Raw genomic sequence first — 24,960 nt, 5'->3', positions numbered from 1 at the left:
CAATGTGAATACCTTGCTTATGATTTTAATATCAGGCACTCATCCACACAGTGAGAACACCTAGACAATACTCAAAATAATCTATTCACCAGGTAAGGCTCTACGAAAGGAGCATAAAAAAGCAAAGCAAATGTATTTCCCCACTTTTGAGTGTGTGTTCAGAGCTCAAATGTAGCTTCTTGAATGAAGAAAGGAAGCGGCGGGGGGTGGGGGGTAGCTCTTAAAAAATAAATAAATAAATAACCGGTCTTACTATTCAAAGCCTGTCAGGTTAAAACATTCCCAGAGAGACTGATCCTTTTGATAAAAACAGGAGCAAACCTTTGTGCCGTAGCAAATGCAGCTGTGGAATAATCGCACTAATTAGCTGCTCAAGACAAGCCATTGGCTGTGATACTGGGGGAAAAATCCTTTCAATTAACAGTAAAGCATTCTTGAGACATCTTAAATTAAAATTACCAGTTATCAACCATACTAAGGCTTCAGACTTTAAGTTCACAACGATATCATTTAAAGAATTTGCTGAGATAGCCTATCAGAAAAAAATATGCATACTTATCCAGGATACCCATATAAATAAATTGAAACTCCAATAATGAAAATGTAGCAGAGCTCGGCTAATTGAAATTATTTTAATAAATCTTCTAAAAAAAGTGCAAAAGGAAAACTGCAGTCACTCCAGTGCACACACCACACTCCCTGCAGGGTCTTTCCACATTGTTAAAGATGACTCCCAGATCCTCAGCTTTACTTGACATTTTTTTTAAAGACCCTTGTCTCTTAGAAATAATTGAATCTGCAATTATAGACAAAAATGAAGATACCTGCCTTCAAAATGCAAGCAGGACAAAGGAGCATGAGGTTTTAAACTCGAAGTCGTGGTTTATGTGAGTACGTTACATGTGGCTACAAAAGCGTATGTTTAAAATAGGACCTGATGCTTTCATCATTAAAGATAAGCAAGGAGAGTCGTCCAGATGAATTTAATTTTAAAAGCTAACAGAACTCATCCGGGGCCCATGGAGCTCAATCTGCATCAGGTAATCCTAATTCTGGGAGTCTGATTCCTTTTAATCAGATTATGTAAAGGTCATTTATTCAACAGCTACTCAAGGAGTGTTCCCTCTGTGCCAGGTGCTGGGGATACCTGGCTTCTAATCTCACACAGTTCAAAGCCACGGTCACAAACATTTTTCTGAGATGCTCCAAAATTAAGTCAGTCATCCAGATTATCTTAAATAGTTCCACATGGGAAGGTATATCTCTCACTGTAAGAAATCACCCTTTTAAAGCCAAACGAAGGAAAGGCAAACACCGTTACCAGCCTTTCCCTGAAGCTCTGAAGCCTAACACACAGCTTCCCGAGAGCTTCGAATTTCTCAACGGGATTCAAGGAGGAGGGCCGTCAACTGGACCCAAGTTCTAGCTCCATCACTGCTGAGCAACCTATCTTTAATGAGCCATTCAACCTCTCTGATCCCCTCCAAACCCCGCCTCCCTAATGCACTGCTGTGACTGAGGGCGCTAATGCTACCTACGTGAAAGTCCGCAACACAGCCGCTGTTAGATGACACCAGGCAGCCACACATGTGGCCTGAGTTCCCACCTCCACGGCTGAATTTGTATTTTAACCTTCAAAGCCTCCCCCTTCTCTGGGATGGTGCAGGCATGTGGACATGGGCGCCAAAATATCTCGTATATTCCTGAATTCAGTCAATTCTGTTGCTTTCATTAACCTCTTAAATATATCAGAAATTCCGTGAAACCCAAATGACATCAGCCCAGCCACCCCTCATCTTTGACAGTGATGCCAATATCCCTTTAACGGACCTTATGGTTGAGTTTGCTCTCCACATCATGGTCATCCAAGGCCGGATGCCAGCTGAAATGCAGTCTCTATGCTGAGGGAGATGACACACTTTTTCCTGTATTTCCTCTCTTCAACTCCTCAGGCAGAGTCCAGCTCTGCCACTTACTAACCTGTGACCGTGGCCAAGTCTGTCAACCCCGTTGAACTTCAGTTTTCCTTATTTATAAAGACTTTTTAACACATCTGCATCTGCCTGTCAACATTGTGATGAGGATTAAACTCTATGATAGATGTAAACAAAATTAGCAAGACTGGAACATAGTCCAGTAAACTGGAGCAGAGTTCAAAAATTAATAGTAGAAGAAATAGTAAGCCATGAACTTGCTAGTTCTTTTTTGATGCAAAGAAGCAATTTTGTATAAGCCCACATGCAAGTGTGGATGACAGTAGATCAGTCTCTTAAGATTTAGGGAATCCCTATTTAATTCAGAGAATAGGACAAAATTTTACAGGGATGGAGGGAGATTATTTATCCTGCAATTCTCTCATGAGATATAAGGTAAAAATCCTAACATTTTTCTCCAGGGAAAATTAATCTTCATTATAATCATTAAGTTGATAGAGCTCAAAGCCTAGCATTTGCCTGCACTGGAGTATAATGTAATTATGTCCAGGAAAGCACGATGGCTGAGGTTCAAATATGCAGTGGAGACACAGGACGGCACACAGGTGAGAAAGCCAGGTCAAAGACAGGTTAAAGCACAGGACTTTCCAAATGCAAGAGTGGCTGCCACAAAATTAACTGAGAATGCCGTTCCAGTCTCCATCCCTGGAAATTGTGAATTCAGGTAAGGTGAAGCTCAGGAATCAATATGTCTACAAAAATTCTGCAGCTGACTCTGATACCTGACCATGTTCAGAAACTAACAGTAAAATACCTAAGGAGTTTAGTAGGGACTGAAACTCACATCTCTGATTTTTAGACGAGAACACTTTTTTCCACATCTGAGGAAATTCATTCCACTCCCCACCTCCAGCAAGCTTGCCAAGAGCTCTGAAGTCTTTATTACACTGATTTCAACATGTGGACTGGAATGAAATGGGGACTACTCACTCCTTCCAAATGGGCTATAAAACCAAACAAATAAAAGCATCTGTCCAGAAGGTGCCAACTTTATGGTTACAACCCAACTATGCTATCCTAAGAAAAAGGAACCAAAAGGCTGAATTTATAGAAACCGCCCCCCCAAATCAGTTTGTTCTGTCAGCAAAAAGAAATTATTAAGAATCTTCTGTGAGTGCCTCCAAGAGTTGGTCAATGGATTTATCTTTTTAAATGACAGTCTGGGTATTTAATACTTCAGAATGATCAGCCTTTCCATTATCTTAACCTTCCCATTCCTTCTCAAGTAATCACTTTGGAAACGTAAGGATGACCTTTTCACCACATATGGTAGAACCAATCACCTGTTAGAAAAGATATTGTTACTCGTATTTTAAAACTCTTAAGGCTGTAACCCACGTGCATCTGAGAGTACCATATTCCATAGTTCAGCTTCAAAAACTGAGATCTTCTGGACTTCTGTCATCATCAACTCTGGGTTTTAGTGGTCAAGAAAAAAAAAAAAAAAAGAAAACCTGCCACCATTTTTCTGGTAACATTACCAGCTCAGACAATACATGCTACAGGTTTCTGGCACAGAGAAAACAAAAAGGACTGCAAAGTACAGCTTGTCTTTCTCCTCTCCTTTCCTTCACCAAATATTTGGATGCTTCCCAAAGACCGGGTTCTGCTAGACATGAGGGAGATCATGGTGTCCTAAGTAGACAGACAGCACTCCTGTGCTTTGAAGCTCTGTACCTTTCATTGTACAAAAGGAGGAAAACATTCTAAAAGAATCACCACTAATCACATATAAGTTAAAATCTGAAATATTTACTTTTCCACACCTAAACCCTAATTTGTTGGTAAAAGCTGGAGACTCTCTACATCTATTCAGGATTAATATTCTTGAAGCTGGACCTCCAGCAGGTATCAGTAAGAATAATCTCAGTAGCTGATTAGATCAAAACTAAAGAGAATCCTAATAAAACTCCCAGTATATCAACATTCTTCAAAAGAGGGTTTAAAAAATGATATTGTGGGGCTCAGGAAGAAAAGATTGGACATTTCTTTACATATATTTTATCCATCATTTTTATTTTCTATTGTTGTACATGTTGTATAATGTAATTATAATATAATATTATGTATAATATATAAACATTATAAACATGTTTATAATTTATAAATAAAATAAAAATATGTTGAGAGTTTGAAAAAATTTAGGAAGGATAACCAAAATGTTCAAGAGACCTCTGTAATATATGACCAATGTTCTTTCAGGCAATTTTCTCATCAGATTTTTTTTTCAGTTGGTTGTTTTCCCCACTCCCAGAGTTTCTCACTTCTATACACTCTAAGGAGAATGTCAACTCTTACTAAAAGATGAAGTTGAATGATAAGAGGATGCCATTTCCTCACTTTATGACCACAAATCTTCTCCATTTTCCACAGATGCCACTATGGGCTGGCATAATCTTAACACTCAATTCCCTTCAGGAAATTGCCTTTGAGAGCCAGGCCATCAAAAGGTTACAAAGCCGCTAGAGTTAACGTGCCCCACACTGTAGCATTCTGTCTTTCATATCAAGCTTCCTTTCACTAGACCACATTCTAGAATTCTTGCTTACTCTGTCCAACTATGGAATCCCATTCACACCTAGCTGCCATGTTTTAAAATGATCTGAAAGTCTCATCCCCAATAAGGTGCAAGTAATTTATATGGCATGACATGATGCTGTACCTACAATGTTTCAAAATGAAGAACTTTCTTGATGCATGTCTAATACATAGCTACCTAGATGCAAAGGTTGCAAAACTGTATGGAAATCAAAACGAAAGCACAAATGATGGCCTCGGGGGCGGCCTTGCATCCTGCCCCTCTTCTTTGGTAAAGTATCCTGATTTCACCTGGAAGGACTAGGCTCCTCACTTTCAGCTCATGAGGTTATGAAGTGCTACTAACTCCAGACATGGAAACACAACCCAGGATTAGCCAATCAGCATATCCACCGAATGGGTTTGTCCTCCAAGATGGCCCACTAAGAGGCAGCCCCATGCCTTTGACTACAACTACTGCGGTAAAGAACTCTCCTTGTGCAAAGATTTGGAAAGATGGTGGGATGTAAGTCTGCAATTTACTGGGCCAACTAAAAAGGAAGCCAAACTAGGTGAAACAGTAATGTAAAAAAGAAGAAACAGAGGATGGAGAAGAAGAGGGAGCCAGTGTGTGGGTGACATTGAGCATCTGCATCAAATGATCCTTGAAGCCCTGAAGACCCTGAGCATTGGATACTGACTTGCAAAGACCAGTCAATCTCCACTTTTGATTAAGCCAGTTTGATGTACCCTGGGATACCACAGTTGGTTTTTGTGACATTTTAGAAAATATCAGTCATTCTGAAAAATAAAATAAAATTTCGGCCTAAAATCTACAACTCAAACAATTCAATACTCATTTTCCTATGTTCTCATTTTAGCTGGTACACTGCTACTCACAACATTTCCCAGATTTCCAGGAGCTAGGTCAGTTTCATGTCTAAGTTCTGCCATCATATCTCCTGGACTTTGGCTGTAATGGCTGGAGGTCCAGCAGCCACTCTGGACTGTAAGGATGAGGCCCAGACTTAAGAATGGAGCTGAAATGTGCATAGTCCTTCATGACCTGGTCTCCACGAGGACAGGATTTTTTAATGTTTTATTCACATATAGATTTCCCAGCACCCAGAGGACTACTTGGCACCTAGTAGGCTCAAATAAATACCTGTTCAATGAATAAATTTGGTGTCTCTACCCTAAAAAATACCCTACCTCTATTAAAATCAGATATAGAATCTTAGTGTTGGAAGACCTTTCATCAAACCATTTGCTTGAATCATCCAGTGACAGAGAATACATTTTTCCAAAGAGCTCTGGGCTCTAGAGATCTACTATATTTCCTTAATTCTAAGACAAACTTTCCCTCTACATTTTAAGATTTCTCAATTCAGAATGGATTTTATAATCAATGTAAATATTTAGTAGATCTTTTGCCCCAAATAGCTGCCTCATAATTATAATCAATAGTGAACTGGATATAAGGAAATATATTTGATAGACAAATACTGTGGCACTGGACTAATTGTGCACCCCCCCCCAAAGTTCAAACGAGTAACGGAGTAGTTCAGAAATGTGTGCATTGGAGAAGCCCACTCAATAAAAAGGTAGAGGAAGAAACATCACTTCATTCAGTATCTTAAATGAAAATCCACAGAGCATAATAACAAAGACGAGCTAAGTCTTGGAGCCAGAATACCTAAGGCTGAAAACCTGGCCCTATCATTTCTCAGTTATATGACAGGGGCAGGATTTTTCACCTGCCCAAACCTCAATTTTCTCATCTGCAAAATGGAAGTCGAAAAAAGCACCTTTGTCATAGAGCAAGTATGAGAATTCAATGTGTTAGCACAGGTGAGATACTTAGAATGGTGGCCGGCACACCATGGACAATAAGTTATACTACACTATGTTTTAACTCTTGATTTGGTACTTTCTAAGCATCTTCTTAATATCTCAAAGCTAGTGAAAACTGACAAGTTATTTTCTAGGAAGCCAAAACTCTTAGAATGTTGCCTTCTGCTATGGTGTTCCTCTGCTTTCCTAGAGGAAAATGCAAAAGAAACAATTAATTCACAGTGTGTGCCCTCCCTAAAAGAACAGGCACAAAGAAACTAACGGACAACAGTTTAGTGAACAGTTTTGTCAAAGATGTGTGCTAAGAATTTCCTTCTGAGAGTCTAGAAGGGAAGCATGCTCCTATGGTTACTCTTTCCAAATAATGCCTATTTAATAGCTACTGCAATGCCTTAAGATGTGGCCGTATCAATTAGGCTTTAAGATTCCTCTCTCAACCCTCTCACAAAAACGGACTTTTAGAATAAAGAAGAATCACTGAAGGGTTTTCTCAGTGTTGTTCAGAGGAAGGGGAAGTATTTTCTTTAACCAGAAAAAGAAATTCAAAATCAATTAAGCAAAAGTAGTTCGAATTAAGAATTAACTTTGGTGTAAATTCAAGGGTGATATCATTACTGTCCTTAGGCTGCATCAGAACGGCATGTTTTATCCATTCGTGCCATCCACTAATTTGCATAAAATTAATATTTAAAAAATTAGTAAGTTACAGAGTACATTCTTGGGTATGAATCACACAGAGCACCCATCATTTCCTTAACTATTATCTGATTTGCAAAGCACAAATTTATAACGTTTCTAGGATAATGACATTTTGAATACATAATTAAAATACATAAACTGTGTTCATAAATGCTCTATCATTTCAGAGAAATAAGTCATTAAACTGTTTTAATGACCTATAGAATGAAAACACTATCAATGAAAACAAACTCAATACAGCTGAAAAAGTGCAAGAAATTAGAAATCATTCTAAAAAGCTACTCCGAGAACTTCTAAAGCTGTGCCTACTGAACACTGAACTTCAACCATACTTCAATCTGCGATAATTTATTTTTTAAGAATCAAATTCTAAAAATAGTTCTGCTACATTTAGTATTTTTCCATTATTCTCGCCGTCTTTAAACACACCTTCACAAGCTGCTGAACATAATGCTTTTCTGACTTAATCAGAACCTCTCTCATGACCCAGGAACGTTCAGTAAATAATTATTAAGCCCCAGAGGTGGCTTTTGCATAAGTTGATTTGCTTGAATGCCTATTCACTGAGGGATACAGCTTTTAGTATTGTTTCCAAATCTTATCACCTAACACTGAAAGTAAATGTTAAGGGGGGGAGGGGAGAGACTGTCATCAACTTAGTCTTTCTCTTTTTTTAGTATTTCTTTGAAATTGCCCATCTCAAACTTGTTCTACATTGATATGCCAGGCAGTTGATTCTGATGTTTTCAAGTTTTATTTTCCTCTCAAAGAGGAAAAAAAAAAATCAATATACAGAAATGCAAATGAGATGTTTATAAATACAACTGCTACTATTCCACAGTCAGGTATAAAAAAAAAAAAAGAGGGAGAAAGAGAAAGCAAAAAATCCAAATTATTTGCAATAGGACAATTTTGACTAATGTTACTGCTAAGCACACTCGTTTTTCTGAAGAAAATCCTTTTTTATTCATGACAAAGCTGAGCTGCAATCTACCCCATAATCATAAATCAAGCTCTGTTCTCAGATTTTTCAAGCAGTCATTTTTTTGGCATTATTAATTTAAGACCGACATTCAATTTTAAGCAAGAAGACAAAGCTAATGGGCCAGCATTTTGATCCCCCCCCCCACAAATTAGTTGTTATCCTTGTCATAGCCACATACTAGAGGCTACAGCTGAAGCTGATTAAAGCCACAGTCACAAAGTAACAGTTCCAGTATTTTTAACTTCCAATAAAACCTTCCCGTTCTCTATCCTCCCCCTTTAACAAAAAAAACAAAAAAAAAAAAAGTAAAATAAAAAAAAAATCGCTCCCATTAAGTGGTACCGGGATTATTTCCAGAATAAAACTTCACTTACAGATACAAGCTTTCAAAGGAGCAAGGCATGAACATCTGAACTCTAAGCGCCTCCATCTTTTTTCCTTTAAGGTGTTCTGCAAGCCCTTGGCGAAGAGTGAAAGTCAAAGTTAGTTCTGGCACTGGCTGTGTCACTAGGGGTGGCTCCTGATAAGGCCCTGGAAACGCCAATCCAAACACAGCTCGTGCTAGAACGGTGCCTGGTGTCTGTCTGCAACAGCAGACCCGTTTAATCCAGTACCTACTATACCTGCAGGACAAAACTGCTGCCTCACACTGCACAGGGGGTGGTGCAGGGACCCGGGCGGGCCAGCAGTTCGCCCCAGCAGCCCGGCGAGCCCCTCAGGATGCTCACCTCGCCTCCCGGGGCACAGGTGCCGGCGGAGGCTTGCAGCGGCTGCACGTTAGGAGAGAACTTGAAAGGGAGGTAATTTCACATCCCGGTGAATGTTTAACACGTCATACAGTCCCAGGATCGAGGAGGGCTGTGGGATTGCTTGTGTCCCCTCTCAGTTTGGGCAATCCCAGACATTTTTGGAACTGCAGCTGATAAGTGGACATGCTGGCAGCATTCCTCACTCTTGGACCCCAAGAATATGAGGGCTGTTCCTGCCCTGTCCTGCTGGGAGCCAAATGCAAGCTGCTTCTAACTGTAGCACTATCTTTTAGGACATACACATCTTTAGGCCGTATAGCTGTGTATTCTCAGACTGTCACCCAATTAATTCTGGACACACTGGTGTACAAGAAAAAAGAAATAACAACACATGTTCTCCAACAACACTTTAAAATTCCAACATGACAACATCAATATTATCAAATATTGATGGCGCTCCTACAGACTCAGCGCTCCAAAGATGGCCTGTAGAGTTATGAAAATATGTATGTTTCTCTTTACACATCATTCAAAGGCCAGAACAAAGACATGTCACAGGGGCAAGCTGTGTGCCCAGGACAAGTGACTTCACCTCTCTGTGCCTAAGAGTTTATCTCCAAAGTAAATGACTGGAAAACAATGCAGTCTTGACAACACAGAATCAAACTGAATTCCATAATGTAATGAAATTATCTTTGTCTTAACTTCCCTTTAATAATAGGAAATCTCCAGCCAGGAGCCTCAGGCAAGCTATTTAGTCTTTTTAGTCTTTGCTCACTTGTTCATTCATTCATTCTTTTAAATAAATATTTATTGGATACCTACTATGACCCAGGCATTGATAAACTCTTGGAGTTTATGGACTAGTGGGACACACACATTAAATAACCATGCAAACAGATAATGATACAAGTAATAACTGCTACAGGGAGCTAGAAAGTTTTAAAATGAAAGGGTCAGAAAAGACTTCTCTCAGGAAGGGACCTCTACACTGAGATCCTGAGTTGAGGGCACCAATTGGGGGGAAGGAGGACATGGAAGAAGAGTATTCTGAGCAGTGGTAACAACATATACATGCAAGAATCCTGAGGTGTGAACTAGAAGAATGATCCACTATGGCTGGAGGACAGAGAAGGAGGGAAAAGGGTGTGTCCATGAGACCAAAGCAGAGACCGGGGCCAGACCATACAGGATCTGGTAGGCCAGGAAGAAAGAGGTGATTTTGATTGAAGATGAACAGAAAACCACTGAGAGGCTGTGTGCAGGAGAACAAAGGGCTCAGATTTGAGTTTTTAGAAAGTTCCCTCTAGCTGCTATTTTGAGACTCAGCTAAAGGAGAGGCAAGATTGGCTACTGCAATAGTCCTGGTAGGAGGTAATGACAGTTTATGGGGGGTGGGGAGCACCGAGGGTACCAAGGGTGAAGAGAAGTACAGAATGCTGGCAAAACTAAAGACCAATAAATAGAAAGACTAGGAGTAAGGTAGGGAATACAGGTCCCTAAGGCAATAATTGTATTCACTAACTATAGTTACTGAGCACTTCCTACACACCAGGTATTGTGGTGGGTAGAGGGGTAAAGAGATGGCTAGCATGCCACACTATTCCCCTTACTAACCTACCCAACCTCTCTTCTCCTGTGTCTGTCACGAAATGGCATAAAGCTAAAGAACACAGGTTCTGCTGTCAACTTATCCAGGCTAAAATTCCACCACTTACTAATTCTGTGACCTTGTGCAAATTTACCAAACTTTCTGTGCCCCAGATTCTTCACCTGAGGAAGGGAAACGGTAAGTGCCTATTCCATATGTTACTGTTAGAACTGAAGGAGATCATATAGTGATGTGTTTGGCATAGTCTCTGCCATATAGTGAGCTCTCAATTAAAAAAACTGTTCTTAGTTATGACTGTGGTTAGGGCTGTTATCCTTGATTCACACTGGCTGATCTAGAGAATCAAGGGAAATAGGGCAGAGTGGAAAAAAAAAAAAAAACCCACAGAGACAGCAAAGGAAGAAGGGGTAGGAAATGACCATATCAGGACCTTTAAGGGATTATCTTTTAAAAGACTGAACTGACTCTCTCTCACTTTGGGCACTATTTGAAATTGCATTAAGTTACAAGTTACCGGGTAAGTTTTACAACTGAAACCCTGATTTATTACATGCTTACACATAGGGAAAATCTGCACCCTCCATGAGCTCTCAAGTGTTGACCGTGAAACCAATGGTATCAATTCCAGCCATTCCAGCAGGGACACAATGAGGTGCCAAATGCTCCCCTGGCATGTTCAGTCAATGACATCGCCTGATCTTTCATCCCAGATAATCCACCACCCCAAGAAGGCTGTCCACTGACTGTTTACATAAATATTTAAATAAAATTACTTTTAAGGAGAATGTGTTCAAATGTTCATGGTACTTCAGAAAGATCTATACTATACCAGTGTTCTTGGAAAATCTTCTTGGCCGCAGCAATGGAATACCCACCAGCCCATGGAGTAAAGCTTGACTGAAATGTGCATATATGCCACCATCTACAAAATTCATGAAACATTGCATACATTTCCCTAATACTAAAATACTGGTCTGCTCAACACCAAAAATAAATAAATAAAAATCTAATTTAAAAAATGGGCAGAGGACCCAAATAAACATTTTTCCAAAGACATACAGATAACCAACAGACACATGAAAAGATGCTCAATGTCACTCATCATCAGGGAAATGCAAATCAAAACCACAATGAGATACCACCTCACACCTGTCAGAATGGCTAGTATCGAAAAGACAAGAAATGACAAGTACTGGCAAGGATGTGGGAAAAATAAAGGGGGGTACCCTCACGCACCATTGGTGGGAATGTAAATCAGTGCAGCCACTATGGAAAACAGTATGGAGGTTCCTCAAAAACTTAAAAACAGGACAACCATATGATCCATAATTCCACTTCTGGGTAGCTACCTGAAGAAAACAAAAACAGTAAATCAAGGAGATACATGTATCCCTATGTTTACTGCAGCATTATTTATAATAGGTAAGATATGAAACTCTAAGTGTCCAATGAAAGATGAACGGATAAAGATGATGAGGGGGTGTGTGTGGGTGAGATGGAGTATTACTGAGGCATCAAAAATAATGAAATCTTGCCATTTGTGACAATATGGATGGACCTAGAGGGTATTATCCTAAGTGAAATAAGTCAGAGAAAGACAAATACCATATAATTTCACTTACATATGGGATCTAAAAGACAAATGAACAAACACAAAGAAACTGACTCATAAAGACAAGAAAACAAACTGGTTGTTGCCAGAGGCAGGGTGGGTGGGAGGATAGGCGAAACAGATGAAGGGGATTAAACTTCCAGTTATAAAATAAATGAGGCATGGGTACAGAAAATGCAGCATGGGGAATATAGTCAATAATATCATAATAACTTTGTGCAGTGACAGACAGTAACTACACTTACCATGGTAAGCACTATGTAATGTATTTGTCAATTCACTATGGTGTACATCTGAAACTAATATAATATTGTATGTCAACAAAACATCAACTAAAAATTTAGGGGGCGCTTGGGTGGCACAGCGGTTATTAAGCGTCTGCCTTCGGTTCAGGGTGTGATCCCGGCGTTATGGGATCGAGCCCCACATCAGGCTCCTCCGCTGGGAGCCTGCTTCTTCCTCTCACTCCCCCTGCTTGTGTTCCCTCTCTCGCTGGCTGTCTCTATCTCTGTCAAATAAATAAATAAAATCTTTAAAACAAAAAACAAAAAACAAAAAACATCAACTAAAAATTTAAAAATAAAATGAAATACCAGTCCTCCAGCAGTCACCCAGTTATTCAACAATTGTCTTGGAGCAGCAGAAACCATGTCTGCTTGGTTCACCACCGTGTCCCTAGAACCTAGCGGAATAAACTGTTGGTAGTCCATGTTCAATAAATATCTTTAAAATGAATTAATCTATAACATGAAAGTAACTCTCTTGTACACATCTGTATTACCCAGATGAGTATCCTAAGTGCATACACATATGCATATGCATATATATACACATATATATATACATATATACACACACACACACACACACACACACACATCTATCTATCGATGCCCTAAATTTAAACACGAAATTTCAAATGCACGTGGAAGAAACAGAAAAATAATATTTAAAAAACAAAACACTGAATGCAGACTAAAAATGTTACCTGTATTCCAATGTATTTCAAATCTTAATTACTACTGCTTGCCCCAAAATCCCAGCAAATCAATGAGAGTCATCAGAATTCTTACTGATCTTTCCAAGGATGACCTTAACTAAAATGGAACTTAAAATTATCAACCGTCCAAGTGACAGCCAACTTTTCCTTTGGATGCTAAATTTGGGCCTTGGAATCTTTTTGGAAGGAAAAATTCAATCACTATGTTGAATGGGTGAGAGAAGAGATAAGAGGTTTTACTTGTTATCCTGTCCAAAACTCAGCTGAAGAAAAGTTGAACCAGTACCACAGTCCGATTTCTCATTTTATTTGGATAGCAAATGTTTTAATGCCCCCCAAAGTGCACCATTTTCTTCCATCTTTTCTTTTGACAGTCATTGCTCTTTTCAGTAAACTCGCACTTCTGCTCACTGGCCTAATGACAGCTCACAGTTGAGGGCTGATTATGTGCCCGGCACTATACTGATGCATGAACTACCTCCCACAGCCAATTTAGGAAGCATCTAACTACTCTTCAAATGTTTCACTTTGATCTCAGCCAACAGTTTCCAAGCCTGTCCTCCTATCAGAAGCAACTGCGGACTCTTCTCCCCACCCTACTCCCTTAAAGTCAACTCAGGAGAATTTAACGTAGAGGCACTTGCCCTGAACAAATGACTGAATGAGACTCTCCAGGAGTATAGTTTGGAATTCTGTGTTTTTTTAAAAGATCCTCATAAAAGTCTAACGTTAAGTCAGGCCTAGGAACCCCTACTATATATGTATTATACTATATACAATTAAATATATTCTATGTAAATCATCTAAAAGAGGCAGGAAAATACTCCAGAAGATAAGTGCTCTTTATTTGTTGAATGAAGAAGTCTCTACTTGCAGAGTTTAATCCTTTCAAGCATCCACTTGGAATGACTATGGATATGCTTTGAATGTTCAGTGAAAGCCTTATTATGAGGTAATTAGAGAGTACCATGAACATGACTATGAAACTCAAGAAATACTCTCAAGAGTAACAAATACACCCCCTCTTCTCCCCACATATCAATATGCTCCATTCTGGGAAAAGTCAGATGCACTGAAAGGCCCAGAAACACAAACACTGACTGATTGGCCCAGCACGTGAGAGGCGCTTTCTCGGCGCTGTGTGCAAGACAAAAGTGAAGAAGCAAGGGGCTCATGCCAAAGAAATCCAAACTCCTAAACACACGCCTATCCTAAGACTGGGCCGAGAGGACACCGCCAGGGGCCCTCCTCTCCCTCCTCCAAGGACTCTTCCATGGCTGGCTGCTCTCATCTTTCAGAGGAGGGCTTTACAGGTTTGCCATGTTTCCCTCACAGAGATCTTCCCTGCCCTCCCTACCTAAAGCAAAACACCCACTTCTGGTTGTTTGCTGTCCAAGCAAAAGTTTGCTTCTTTCTTTCACAGCATTTAATTCAACTTATAATCATTTTATTTGCTTGTCTTTTGTCCTTGATAAAGGCAGGGTCCTTTGTATTTACTTTATTCTCAGTGACTGGCATATGGTAAATGCTCAATAAATATTTTGCTGGCTGGATGGATGGATGGATGGAAAGAAGGAAGGAAGGAAGAATGGATAGGTGAGTGACAAAATGAAAAAATATCAGTAAGAAAGGCCTTCCGAAGTACAATCTGACAAAATTTAATTAATTAGGAAGGAAGAGTCAACAGGCATCAAAGGGAAGCACAATTACATACTCTGTTTGGAAGCTTTTAGCTGCTGAACACAATAGATCTTCTTCGGAAGTACTGGGATACAAAGTTACAAGAAAGTGGTCCAGCAGTTCTAATTTGAAACCCTCACAGCCTGACTGAAGGCCATTTTTAATGACTACGTATCTGCAGAAATACCCATTCGGTACCACTCAATCACGATTATCTGTTTCATCCTGTTTCTATTTTCTTCTGCTACCAAGAACAGATCTCCCTGTAAAAATGATGGTACAGCATCTTCTGAAAGACTGCTCATTGTACCTGGCACACAAAGAAGCCTTTTCAGGTTGAAAAGGAAAAGCAGACAAGACCAAGATGACCCCAGGTAAACTTGATTTAGGCTCACTCTGACATTAGTAAAGAACTGTTTAGATGCTTACACAAACATCCAGAGAGAAAAATAAATGTTTTTTAAGACTGTTTAGAAAAATCTGTCGTGAGAATAAAAATATAATCGACAAAGAGGCATCTCAAATGATGTCTGAAGCCAATTTTTAAGCAATTAATGAAGGGAGAAATCCATGAAATAATAGTTTGGCCTTTCATTTAATATAATAATCAATACAACAGATTAATTCCCTCTCTTGAGCTTTCTGATATTCTCTCTCGTAGGGTTCACTTCAGAAGAAATACTTGTTCCTGAATTAAAGGAGATTCAGAGGCCCTTTCTTTGTTATCTGGGGGTATTTTGCAATAAGCAGACCACAATCTATAATACGGGCCAAGTTCGTGAGACAACACAAAGCTGAGGAGGCAAGCACTGATGAGATTATGTCACTTTGATTGGCATTTCTTCAAATGAGAAATTTAGTAAAACTGCAATTTAGTTTCCTTTATCTAGGTAAATAAACAGAAGATAAGACTGTCACCATTGTGGGGGCCCAAAGTTACTTACAATGTGACTTCATGATAAATAAAATCTTCCACTTCAGGAGTTTAAAATCATGGTGTTTTTCTCTGACTTTCGTGGTTAACTCCTAACTCACTTAAAAAGAGAAATGTGGCCTTCTCTTTTATTGTAGTCACTTTTTTTTTTTTTAAGTAATTGAGGACTGAAGAGCAAATAAGCACACAGGACGTCTTTGCCATCCTCTGAAGGGTGCTGAGGACTGAAGCAGGAGTGCGTACCCCTGTCATCATCGTCATCTAAAACGTCAGCTTCTTTCTTCTTCAAAGCAGGAGTCAAGATATTAAAATATTTTAAAGCAACATGATATTCGGCTATTCAAAATGGCCTCCACAGACCACTTGAGATGCTAAGGAAGGGGAATCCATCCTTCCCAAGGTTCCACCTCTGAAAGAGCCGTCAGGGCATCAATAACTCGAAGAACCTAAGTCCTTCTGCTCCACAGAGGAGCTGCAAAAGGGGACGAAGATAAGAAGAAAGGGGTGGATATTCTGTCAGCTAAACTTTCTAATCTATTCATGTAAATGTAATACTTGTATTCCAAAAACTGAGCTGAAGGTGGAGACAGACTGCTTCTTGTGGGCAACTATGCTATGTTGGAAGGTGGTCTGGAAGTCAACAGAGTGAGGTAAGGAAACTTCAGTTTGTATAAGATGTGGTAAGGACCCAGAAAAATGGTTTCTATCTGCGGACAGCAAAACTCTGAGAGGTCACTATTTTATAAATGAATGAATAGTTGCTATTTCTCTCCAATGGATACAAACAGAACCATTTTTCAATCAGAGACAACACAGTGTGGTGGTGCAATGTAGACAACACCCCCCCACACACACACACACTGTGTTGATCTCATAGTTTTACTGAGGGCAAGTCTTTTAATTTCTGAGTCTCAAAATCTGCATCTGTAAAATAGGGCATGAATATTACCTGTTTGATAGATTAATATGATGATGAAATGAAGTGAGGTATGAAAAATACTTAGCACAGCACCTGAAAACAATCACACGCAACCAACGTTCTTCAAGGAACAGGGATTCGATTTTAGAATACTGTAGGCAATGAGAAGCTAGCTTTAGAGCCTCAAGAAACTTCAAGTTATGGCAAATAAATGTGATAATTTAGAGGCAACAGTGAAGATGCTTTTGAAAATTGATATTTGAAGAGGTTATTCAGATTCTAAATATTCGTAAACTCAGGAAAGGTCCAGAGATATCTGTGAATAATATATTAATAACGAATAAACAAAAACCAAGATGTTGATAATCTGCAACTTTTGATAGTGGACAACTTACTGCCTTTTCAATGGTTGTCTTAGCTATAGGCAAAAATTCTAGCCCAAGGAACCCTCTGCTCTGATTCAGTATGTCAATTATGTTTTTAACTTGTATTTTTACTATATAAATATACCCAGAAGTCAAGCAGGAAATCATATATTTAAATAAGCGTAACTATAACAAATAGAACCTCTTTGTGTTCAACAGATCACCTTATGTTAAATTTGTACTATTAGTCAAATTTCCTAAACTTCTAAAGCATCTAGGTACTGACTCTTATTCTAATGACATCCTGTTTCAGTTATGCTGAGCAAACAAGATTTAAAATGAGAAAAATAATATTTGCACATAAATCCTTCCTGTCTGTTGATTAAATCCAATCAATCATAATAAACTCAATACATATTAGCGTTCTGTACCTAATTTACACCCTAGGGAGTCTTTCCTATAATCAAAGCGTATACTTATGTGGATAGTAAAATGCTAAAATAACCAATATTTTAAATTAATGGGTTGTGTAATTTCAAGTAACACTGCCATAAACTAACAAAAAGGAAAATATTAAATCTTTGCTTTAAAAATTAAGTCACATGTGCTTAAAAAAAATAGTGCCAACAAAGCTACCTAATTTTAACATTTAGTAAGTATAATGACCTGCCAGGTATTACAGGCAAAGATGGCAAAGCAGATGCAGAGAATAATAACCACTCCTATTCAGGATTATCTAGCTTCTCATATCAAATAACATTGGTTCATTTTTAAGAGACGTGGACAAAATCATGGGGGGGGGCAGGAAAACTCAAAATATTCTCATTAAAACTCATTCCCTCTAACAGTTAGGGGCCATGGGAACAAGCCCCACGTGAAAAACATTACGCACCTGGGACACTTTCTGTGGGCTGTCACCCTGAAACTACTTTTACCAAGCAGAAGCTGGAGGCCCCCACGGAAGAGGCCCCACACAGAAGCCGGACAACACTGATGACCCCGGCTCCAAAAAGGACCAAGGAGCTGCCTGCCAATATCGACCAATCAGGACGGGACCATATCGACCAATCAGGACGGGACCATTCCAACCAATCAGGAGGAGGTACTTTTTTTTTTTTAAATGCCTTTACCTCATCAGCATAGTGGACCAGACCCAAGTGGGAACTTACCCAAGAGGGAACTTTCTCTGTATAAGCGGGGTCTCCCCTCTATTCTGGGAGGCCACGCTGACCATACTTGCTGGTGCTGTGTTGCCCTTCCACTTGAGCTGTAGCCCCACTAAAGCCTTGCCTGTGCCTTTGACTTTCGGATCTGGTCTCCTTTCTATGGATGGAAGGTCCAGGAACTCGACTCTATTAACAATTCAACAAATATTTTTTGAGCACCTACTACGTCCCAGGCACTGTTTGATATACTTGACATAAATCAGTGCTAAGAGGGACCTTAGAGCCTGAAGAGAGAAATATTTTGGAGTACCTGTGAACGCTCAAATCACTTATTAATTTAAACAGACAATTTGAAAACTGTGTGGCTTTGCAATCTTTAAGCACTCTCCACAATGATACTCCCATTAACAAGGATGTTTGCTTTCTAATAATGGATCAAAGATCAATGTATTTTCCTTTACAAGTGCGGCAGGCAGGAAATCTGAATATTTGGGAAAAATGACATCCTATCTCTCTCTACCTCATTTTTTAAAAGTTAGGGGGTTGGAGAGAAGACAGAATTCATCATATTGTCACAATGATAACTGTACCTTGTATTTGCATATCACACCTTATGTTTATCTAATTTTTTAAAAAATTTAAATAAAGACACTGAGGGACACGGAGTGAGGTGAGTAGCTTACCCCAAGTCAAGATGTTAATAAGCTTTAGATCCGGGGTTTGAAACTCCAGAGCCCACGTGCCTTTCTTTATGCTCCTCTGTTCCAAGTTTACGTGCGCCACCCAACAATCACAGAAGCGAACTAATTCTATAATTAGAACTGTGCACTACAGTGGCCTCTTCAGTTGTCTATGCCCCACACTCCACACCAGATCCTGAATTCCATGAAGGCATAAACCATATCCATTTAGTTCACCTCCTCATTCTTGAACCAGGCACCATTCCAGATCCAGAGAAAGCACCCAATAACTATTTGTCAATGGGCTAAGTGATTAATTAATTGACCATGGTGCTTTTTCTGACCACTTCTGACCATGATTTACCTTAAAAAAAAAAAAAAAAAAGGAATGAAACATGTTTATCTGCATATTTATGACAGGCATGAATTAAACTAATGTCATTCAAGAGAAGGAAACATAAACACACAATTTTTGTCCTCAAGTAACTTAATCTATTTGGAAAAGAAAGTGAGGAAATGTGAGCTATCAGCACAATTTATACTTGTTAATAGAAGAAGAAGGAAGGAAGGGCTCAGGAAAGAATTATTCAAAAAGGCTTTTTAGGGGGCGCCTGGGTGGCACAGCAGTTAAGCGTCTGCCTTCACGCTCAGGGCGTGATCCCAGTGTTCTGGGATCGAGCCCCACATCAGGCTCCTCTGCTGTGAGCCTGCTTCTTCCTCTCCCACTCCCCCTGCTTGTGTTCCCTCTCTCGCTGGCTGTCTCTATCTCTATCGAATAAATAAATAAAATCTTAAAAAAAAAAAAAGGCTTTTTAGGGGAAACAAGGCCTTTTGGAAATGAGGAAAATCATGAAGTTCCTTTGGCATAGATGGTAAATCTTGAGCAGTCTGCCAGTGTGGGACACAAGATGACTTCAAATCCAGACACACAGGCTCCGCAATAAATAACCATGGAATTACACAGTGAGAAAAGTCCTTTCAAATTTCTTTCATCCCAGGGAAAGTCTCTGCTTGATGCTAAAATATGTCTTCAATCTCTCCACACTTGCCCTTTGTAACCAAAAAAGCTCCGACCTCAGGCTCAGGCGCTTCCAGACAATACACCTTGTAAGACTCTAACAGTTTTCCTCCAATTTCATTATATTTATTTTACATGTACTTCCACTTGTGATTTCCACTGTATCATTTCTTTAAAATACATGCTTAATGTTTTAAGCCCCCACAGAGTCAATGGGGGCTAAAGTCATGAAGTTAGCAAGAGAATGGCTGAAATTTGGGAAATGCTGCCTGAAAGAAATGAAGAATGTGCCAGAATCCTTCAGAGGAAACAAGATTAATCACAAGCTAGAAATAGGGGCCTACCCTATTGCAGTGAGAAACTCACAGTTACAAAGAATTTCAGTGTGATAAAGAAAATCATCTAGGGTTCTGAAAGCATAGTAAGTGGGCCTAGCCCTAATCGCTCACTGAACTGTGGAAAATGAGTATGACCCTCAGATATGATTCCATACAGGAAGAGTGGGGATGGGGCCAAGTAGGACTGAAATATCACAATGGAAGTGACACGCCACGTTTGTTGACAGTGCCTGTAAACAAGACCTCCATCCAGGAGGGGGGAAAAAAAAGGCAAGGCTGTTAGAACAAAATGTCAGGCATGCTTGATGTTGATGTTTCAATATATAATGACTTCTCCTCTCTCCCGGTGTGAAGGTCATTTCTGCCTGTGTTACCTCCTAGGGCACAAATATAGCTTGTAGTTCACTTTTGTTTTAGTTCGTTTTTTTTTCTAATTTCATAATGAAGTACCAAGAGATTTTCAGTACAGACTTTCCCCCCTAGCTGTATAATACTTTCACACACTAGATGGAGCCAACATTATAATGCTTTGGGATTCATGGACAGGTTCGTGTTGCACTTGAAAAAAAAAAAATCCATGCACAAAGTTATGGGAGAGGTGTGTACACCAAAATATATTTTAATTTAAATTTCTCAGATTTTAATTTTAAAAATCAAAGGTCCCATCATTTCTACCAATGTGCATATGTTCCATAACTCCTAAGCCCAAATCAATATCAAACTATCAATAATGCTATAAAATGTGTGTTTAAAATATGTGCATCTTACACTTTATTGGCACTTTTAACTTTGATTTATTAACAGGTACTTATTATGTATTTTTTTAAATGACAATCAGTCTCCAAAATTACACGCTTTTTTGTTTGCCTGGGGAGAAATGGCAGCAATTCATCAATGCAATAAGCATGATTCTCTCACCAGGCCCATAAAAACTACCTCGAGGGTAGGAGGGATTAGGGCAAAGAGAGATTCAGGTAGATAGAAAGTAGACTCATCGTCCATGGGAATATAGAAAAGAGTCACCAGCACTTGTAAGAGGAAAAGGCCCACCTTCAGGACCAGGAAAGGTCCACTACCAAAAGATAAGAATGTACCATTATCTACAGTCACCAACCTGGGGCTGGTGTGGGGCAGAAGGAAGGAAGGAAGGTTATACAGTGGTTCTCTCCTGTCAGTAATGAGAACTCAATGCCTTTTCACTGAATCCTAACACTTCAGAGCAGTGGTTCTCAACTGGGGGTGACTATGTCCCCAGGGAACACGGGACAATGACTGGAGACACCTTTAGCTGTTACAAATGGAGAGGCAGATGCTACTGGCATCAAGTAAGCAGAGGTTAGAGATGCTGCTAAACATCAGATAAAAGACAGTAAAACTATCATGAAAAGCAAGAGAGTGATTAGCCTAAAATTCAGGGTGGCAGTTAGCTTGGTGGGGGGGTAAAGAAGGATAAGATGAGACTTCTAGAATGTTCTGTGTCTGTAGATACAGGGGGTACATATTTATTTATTTTATTGTTCTTTACTAAAACAATAGGTTTTAGACATATTTAACAATTAAAAAAAAAACATTACAAAGTATGAAGTGTAAGGGAAGGGAAGAAAGAGACAGCAAGTATAGGTCACTCATTAAGGATAACAGTGAACTTTCACATAACTGGCTAACAAACCACCAGGTCAGAGGTATGTTTTACTCTTTGTCCCCTTAACCCTCCACTGTCCAGTTACTTATCGCATCTTTCCCATCAACCACCAAATTGTATCTTCTCTGCCCTCAAGGTTATTCTGCCATGATTCAGCTCTGGCTGGGACTGCTAACCTGTTCTCTCTACTGCCCTCAACATATCCTATGCTAACTACTAGGTAACGCTTCCTAAAGCATGGCTTGCTGTTTTCATACAACCATTTTAATGAAACTAATGTGTCATCAACAGAGAATAAATGAATTTCAAGTTTCTTATTGAGATTGGCAATCAAGGCCCACTTACCTTTCTAGTCTCAACTATGCTAAGTATTCCAAGCACTATAAACAACATATTCATTCCCTGATCCTGGCTACATACTCTTGCTTGGGTTGTTCCTCTTGCCTAGAGTACCCTTCATGTACCCACAATACTTTCTATGAAAAATCTTACACATTCTTCAATAAAATGAAATAGAGACGCATTACCAAACATTGGCAAGGAATGGAACAAGTGGAACAATCAGACATTGTTGCTGAAGGTATAAATTGGTACAGAGACTTTAGAAATATTTTTACATGCACCCCTATGTTTATTGCAGCATTATCTACAATAGCCAAGATATGGAAGCAACGTAAATGTCCAATAAATGAACAGATAAAGAAGAAGAGGTGTATACACACACACACACACTCGTACATACACACATGCACAACAGAATATTACTCAGCCATAAGATATGGATCAGCTCGTACCATTTGCAACAATAGGGATGGACCTAGAAGGTATTATGCTAAGTGAAGTAAGTCAACCGAGGGGCGCCTGGGTGGCTCAGTCGGTTAAGCATCCGCCTTTGGCTCGGGGTCCTGGGATCAAGCAACACATGGGGCTCCCTGCTCAGCGGGATGTCAGCTTCTCCCTCTGCCTCTGCTGCTCTCCCTGCTTGCATGTGCTCCCCACCCCATTAAATAAATAAAATCTTTTTTTAAAAAAGAGAAATAAGTCAACTGAGAAAAACAAATGATGTATTTCATATGTGGAATCTAAAAAACCAAATGAATAAACAAAAAGCAGAATCAAAAATATAAATACAGTGAACTGATGGTTTCCAGAGGGGGTGGGGGGGGGAAGAGAGTAGGCAAATGAGTGAAGGGGACGGGAGGGGAGGATACAGGATTCCAGTTATGAATAAGTCACAGGAATAAAAGGCACAGCACAAGGAATACAGTCACTGATATTGTGATAGCACTGTATGGTGATAGATGGGAGCCACACTTGTGGCAAGCATAGCAAAATGTATAGAGAAGCCGAATAGCTATGTCATACACCTGAAACTAACATAATATTGTGTGTCAAATATACTCAAAAATTTTTCAAAAGATGGCTAACACATACATACCTTATAACCTAATAATTCTACCTTTGGGTACAGAGCAAACAGAAATGGATATATGTGTTCACCAAAACCACAGAGCAATAATGTGCATGGCAGCACTGCTCATAATAACGTAAAACTGTAGGCAACTCAAATGCCCGTCAACAGAAGAGATAAATAGCGATGTATTTTTATAAAGGAATATTTCATGGGAATGAACTACTGCCACATATGACAGAGACGAATCTCCATACATGTTGAGCAAAAGAATACAGACATGAGGGTACATACTGGCTGATTTCATTTGTATTAAGTTAAATGACACATAGACATTATTAATCAATGGTGTTAGAAGTCAGGATAGTGATCATGTTCTGGGGAAAGGCTGTCTACCAGAAGGTACGAGAGTGCTAGCAGTGGTCTCATAGACTGGGTACTGACTACTTAGTGCAAACTCATCAGGCAGAACACATAAGACTTGTATACTTTTCTGTAGACATGTTATTCTTCAATTAAAAGTTTATTGAAAAGCATTTAAAACTCTACCCATTTTTCAAGATTATTCCTTAACAAACCTCCTTCACTTTTTTAAAAATAATCATCCATGATCCTAACTAGATGTACTTCCTCCTCTAAGTTCCCATACGATAATTACAACCCTAAAGTTATCTTACAGGTTTTTGCACGTTTATCAAAGTCCAGTTGTTACACCGCTTGACAAGCATTCCCTTATGATTTCCCATAAAGTACTGTATTGTAGTAGCTCATCAATATTATTTATGGAATTTAAGTGACATATATTACCCCTTTCAAAGCAAGTCCACACTTCTGAGCGTTGGGTAAATGCTGGCATTCCCTTTTCTAAATTATTTTATTTGTATTTTTATACAGTAAATTCATCTTTTTGGTGTACAGTTCTGCAAGCTCGGGAATATACAGATTACTGAAACCACCACCACAATCAAGATAGGGAACAGTTCTATCACTTCAGAACACTCCCCTGAGCTGCCCCTCTGGAGTCAAAATATCACCCACCCCCAACTTCCAGAAACCATCTATCTCTGTTCCTACAATTTTGTCCTATCCAGAAAGTCACGCAAATGGGATCAAATGCCTGGCTTTTGAGTCTAGTTCCTTTCCCTTAGGCAAGTACATTTGAGAGCATTCATGTTTTTGCAGGTGTCCCCAGCTCCTTCCTGTTCATTGTTACTTAGTGTTCCATTGTATGGAAGAACCATGGCTTGTAATCCTTCCACCAGGGAAAGGACATTTGGACTGTGTCCAGTTTTTGGTGATTATAAAGAAAACGATCCACTTTAAGGATTTTAATTTTAGTAGATACCTTGGAAACAACTCACTCAAGGTCACACAGTTGCCAGTGATAAAAAGAAATAGTATATACTTTTCTAAAAAATGACTGGGAAAAATAGGAGTCGACAATATTTTCCCTTATGTCAATGCACCCAGCTCACAATATATTTTCTGTAAAGAGATTTGGAGCTATCTTTTCTATATTTAGTGCACATTAATGTGGCAGAGTTTGTAAGTAACCAACTAAAGCACTTTCCTAAGGGCAGCTTCTTGCCAATGTGACCCTATGGCCGTACTATGAGAAATAATGTGTATGCCTTGATCTATGTACAGCTATTCATCAGTGCTATGTAAACAAGCGAGTATGCCCTGTTGGCTTCTGTCTTTCATCTGACCTACTGGACTCACTTGAGAGGCACAGAGGGGACGGCAAGTGAAAGGCTTGGCACTCAAGAGCTCCAAAAACATGTG

At 39.4% G+C, this 24,960-nt stretch overlaps 1 protein-coding gene across 7 annotated transcripts in view; it reads right to left on the bottom strand.

The window, feature by feature from the left end:
• MITF (melanocyte inducing transcription factor) overlaps positions 1-24,960 on the bottom strand; it is a 215,171-nt gene that overhangs the window by 89,460 nt on the left and 100,751 nt on the right. Inside the window, exon 1 of one of the 7 annotated variants that reach the window (XM_019808326.2) lies at positions 8,424-8,505. The exons of 5 other annotated variants lie outside the window; for them this stretch is intronic. In XM_019808326.2, the coding sequence (XP_019663885.1) occupies positions 8,424-8,479 (56 nt within the window). In that variant the 5' untranslated portion in view covers positions 8,480-8,505. Of the gene's footprint in view, positions 1-8,423; positions 8,506-24,960 lie in introns of those variants that run through there. One more of the 7 variants, XM_011235231.3, reaches the window with a different exon arrangement.

Source organism: Ailuropoda melanoleuca, chromosome 4 (assembly GCF_002007445.2).
Source record: "Ailuropoda melanoleuca isolate Jingjing chromosome 4, ASM200744v2, whole genome shotgun sequence".
Lineage (NCBI taxonomy): Eukaryota > Metazoa > Chordata > Mammalia > Carnivora > Ursidae > Ailuropoda > Ailuropoda melanoleuca.
Note: the sequence above shows the minus strand (reverse complement) of the source record. Positions and strands in the feature narration are given on the sequence as shown.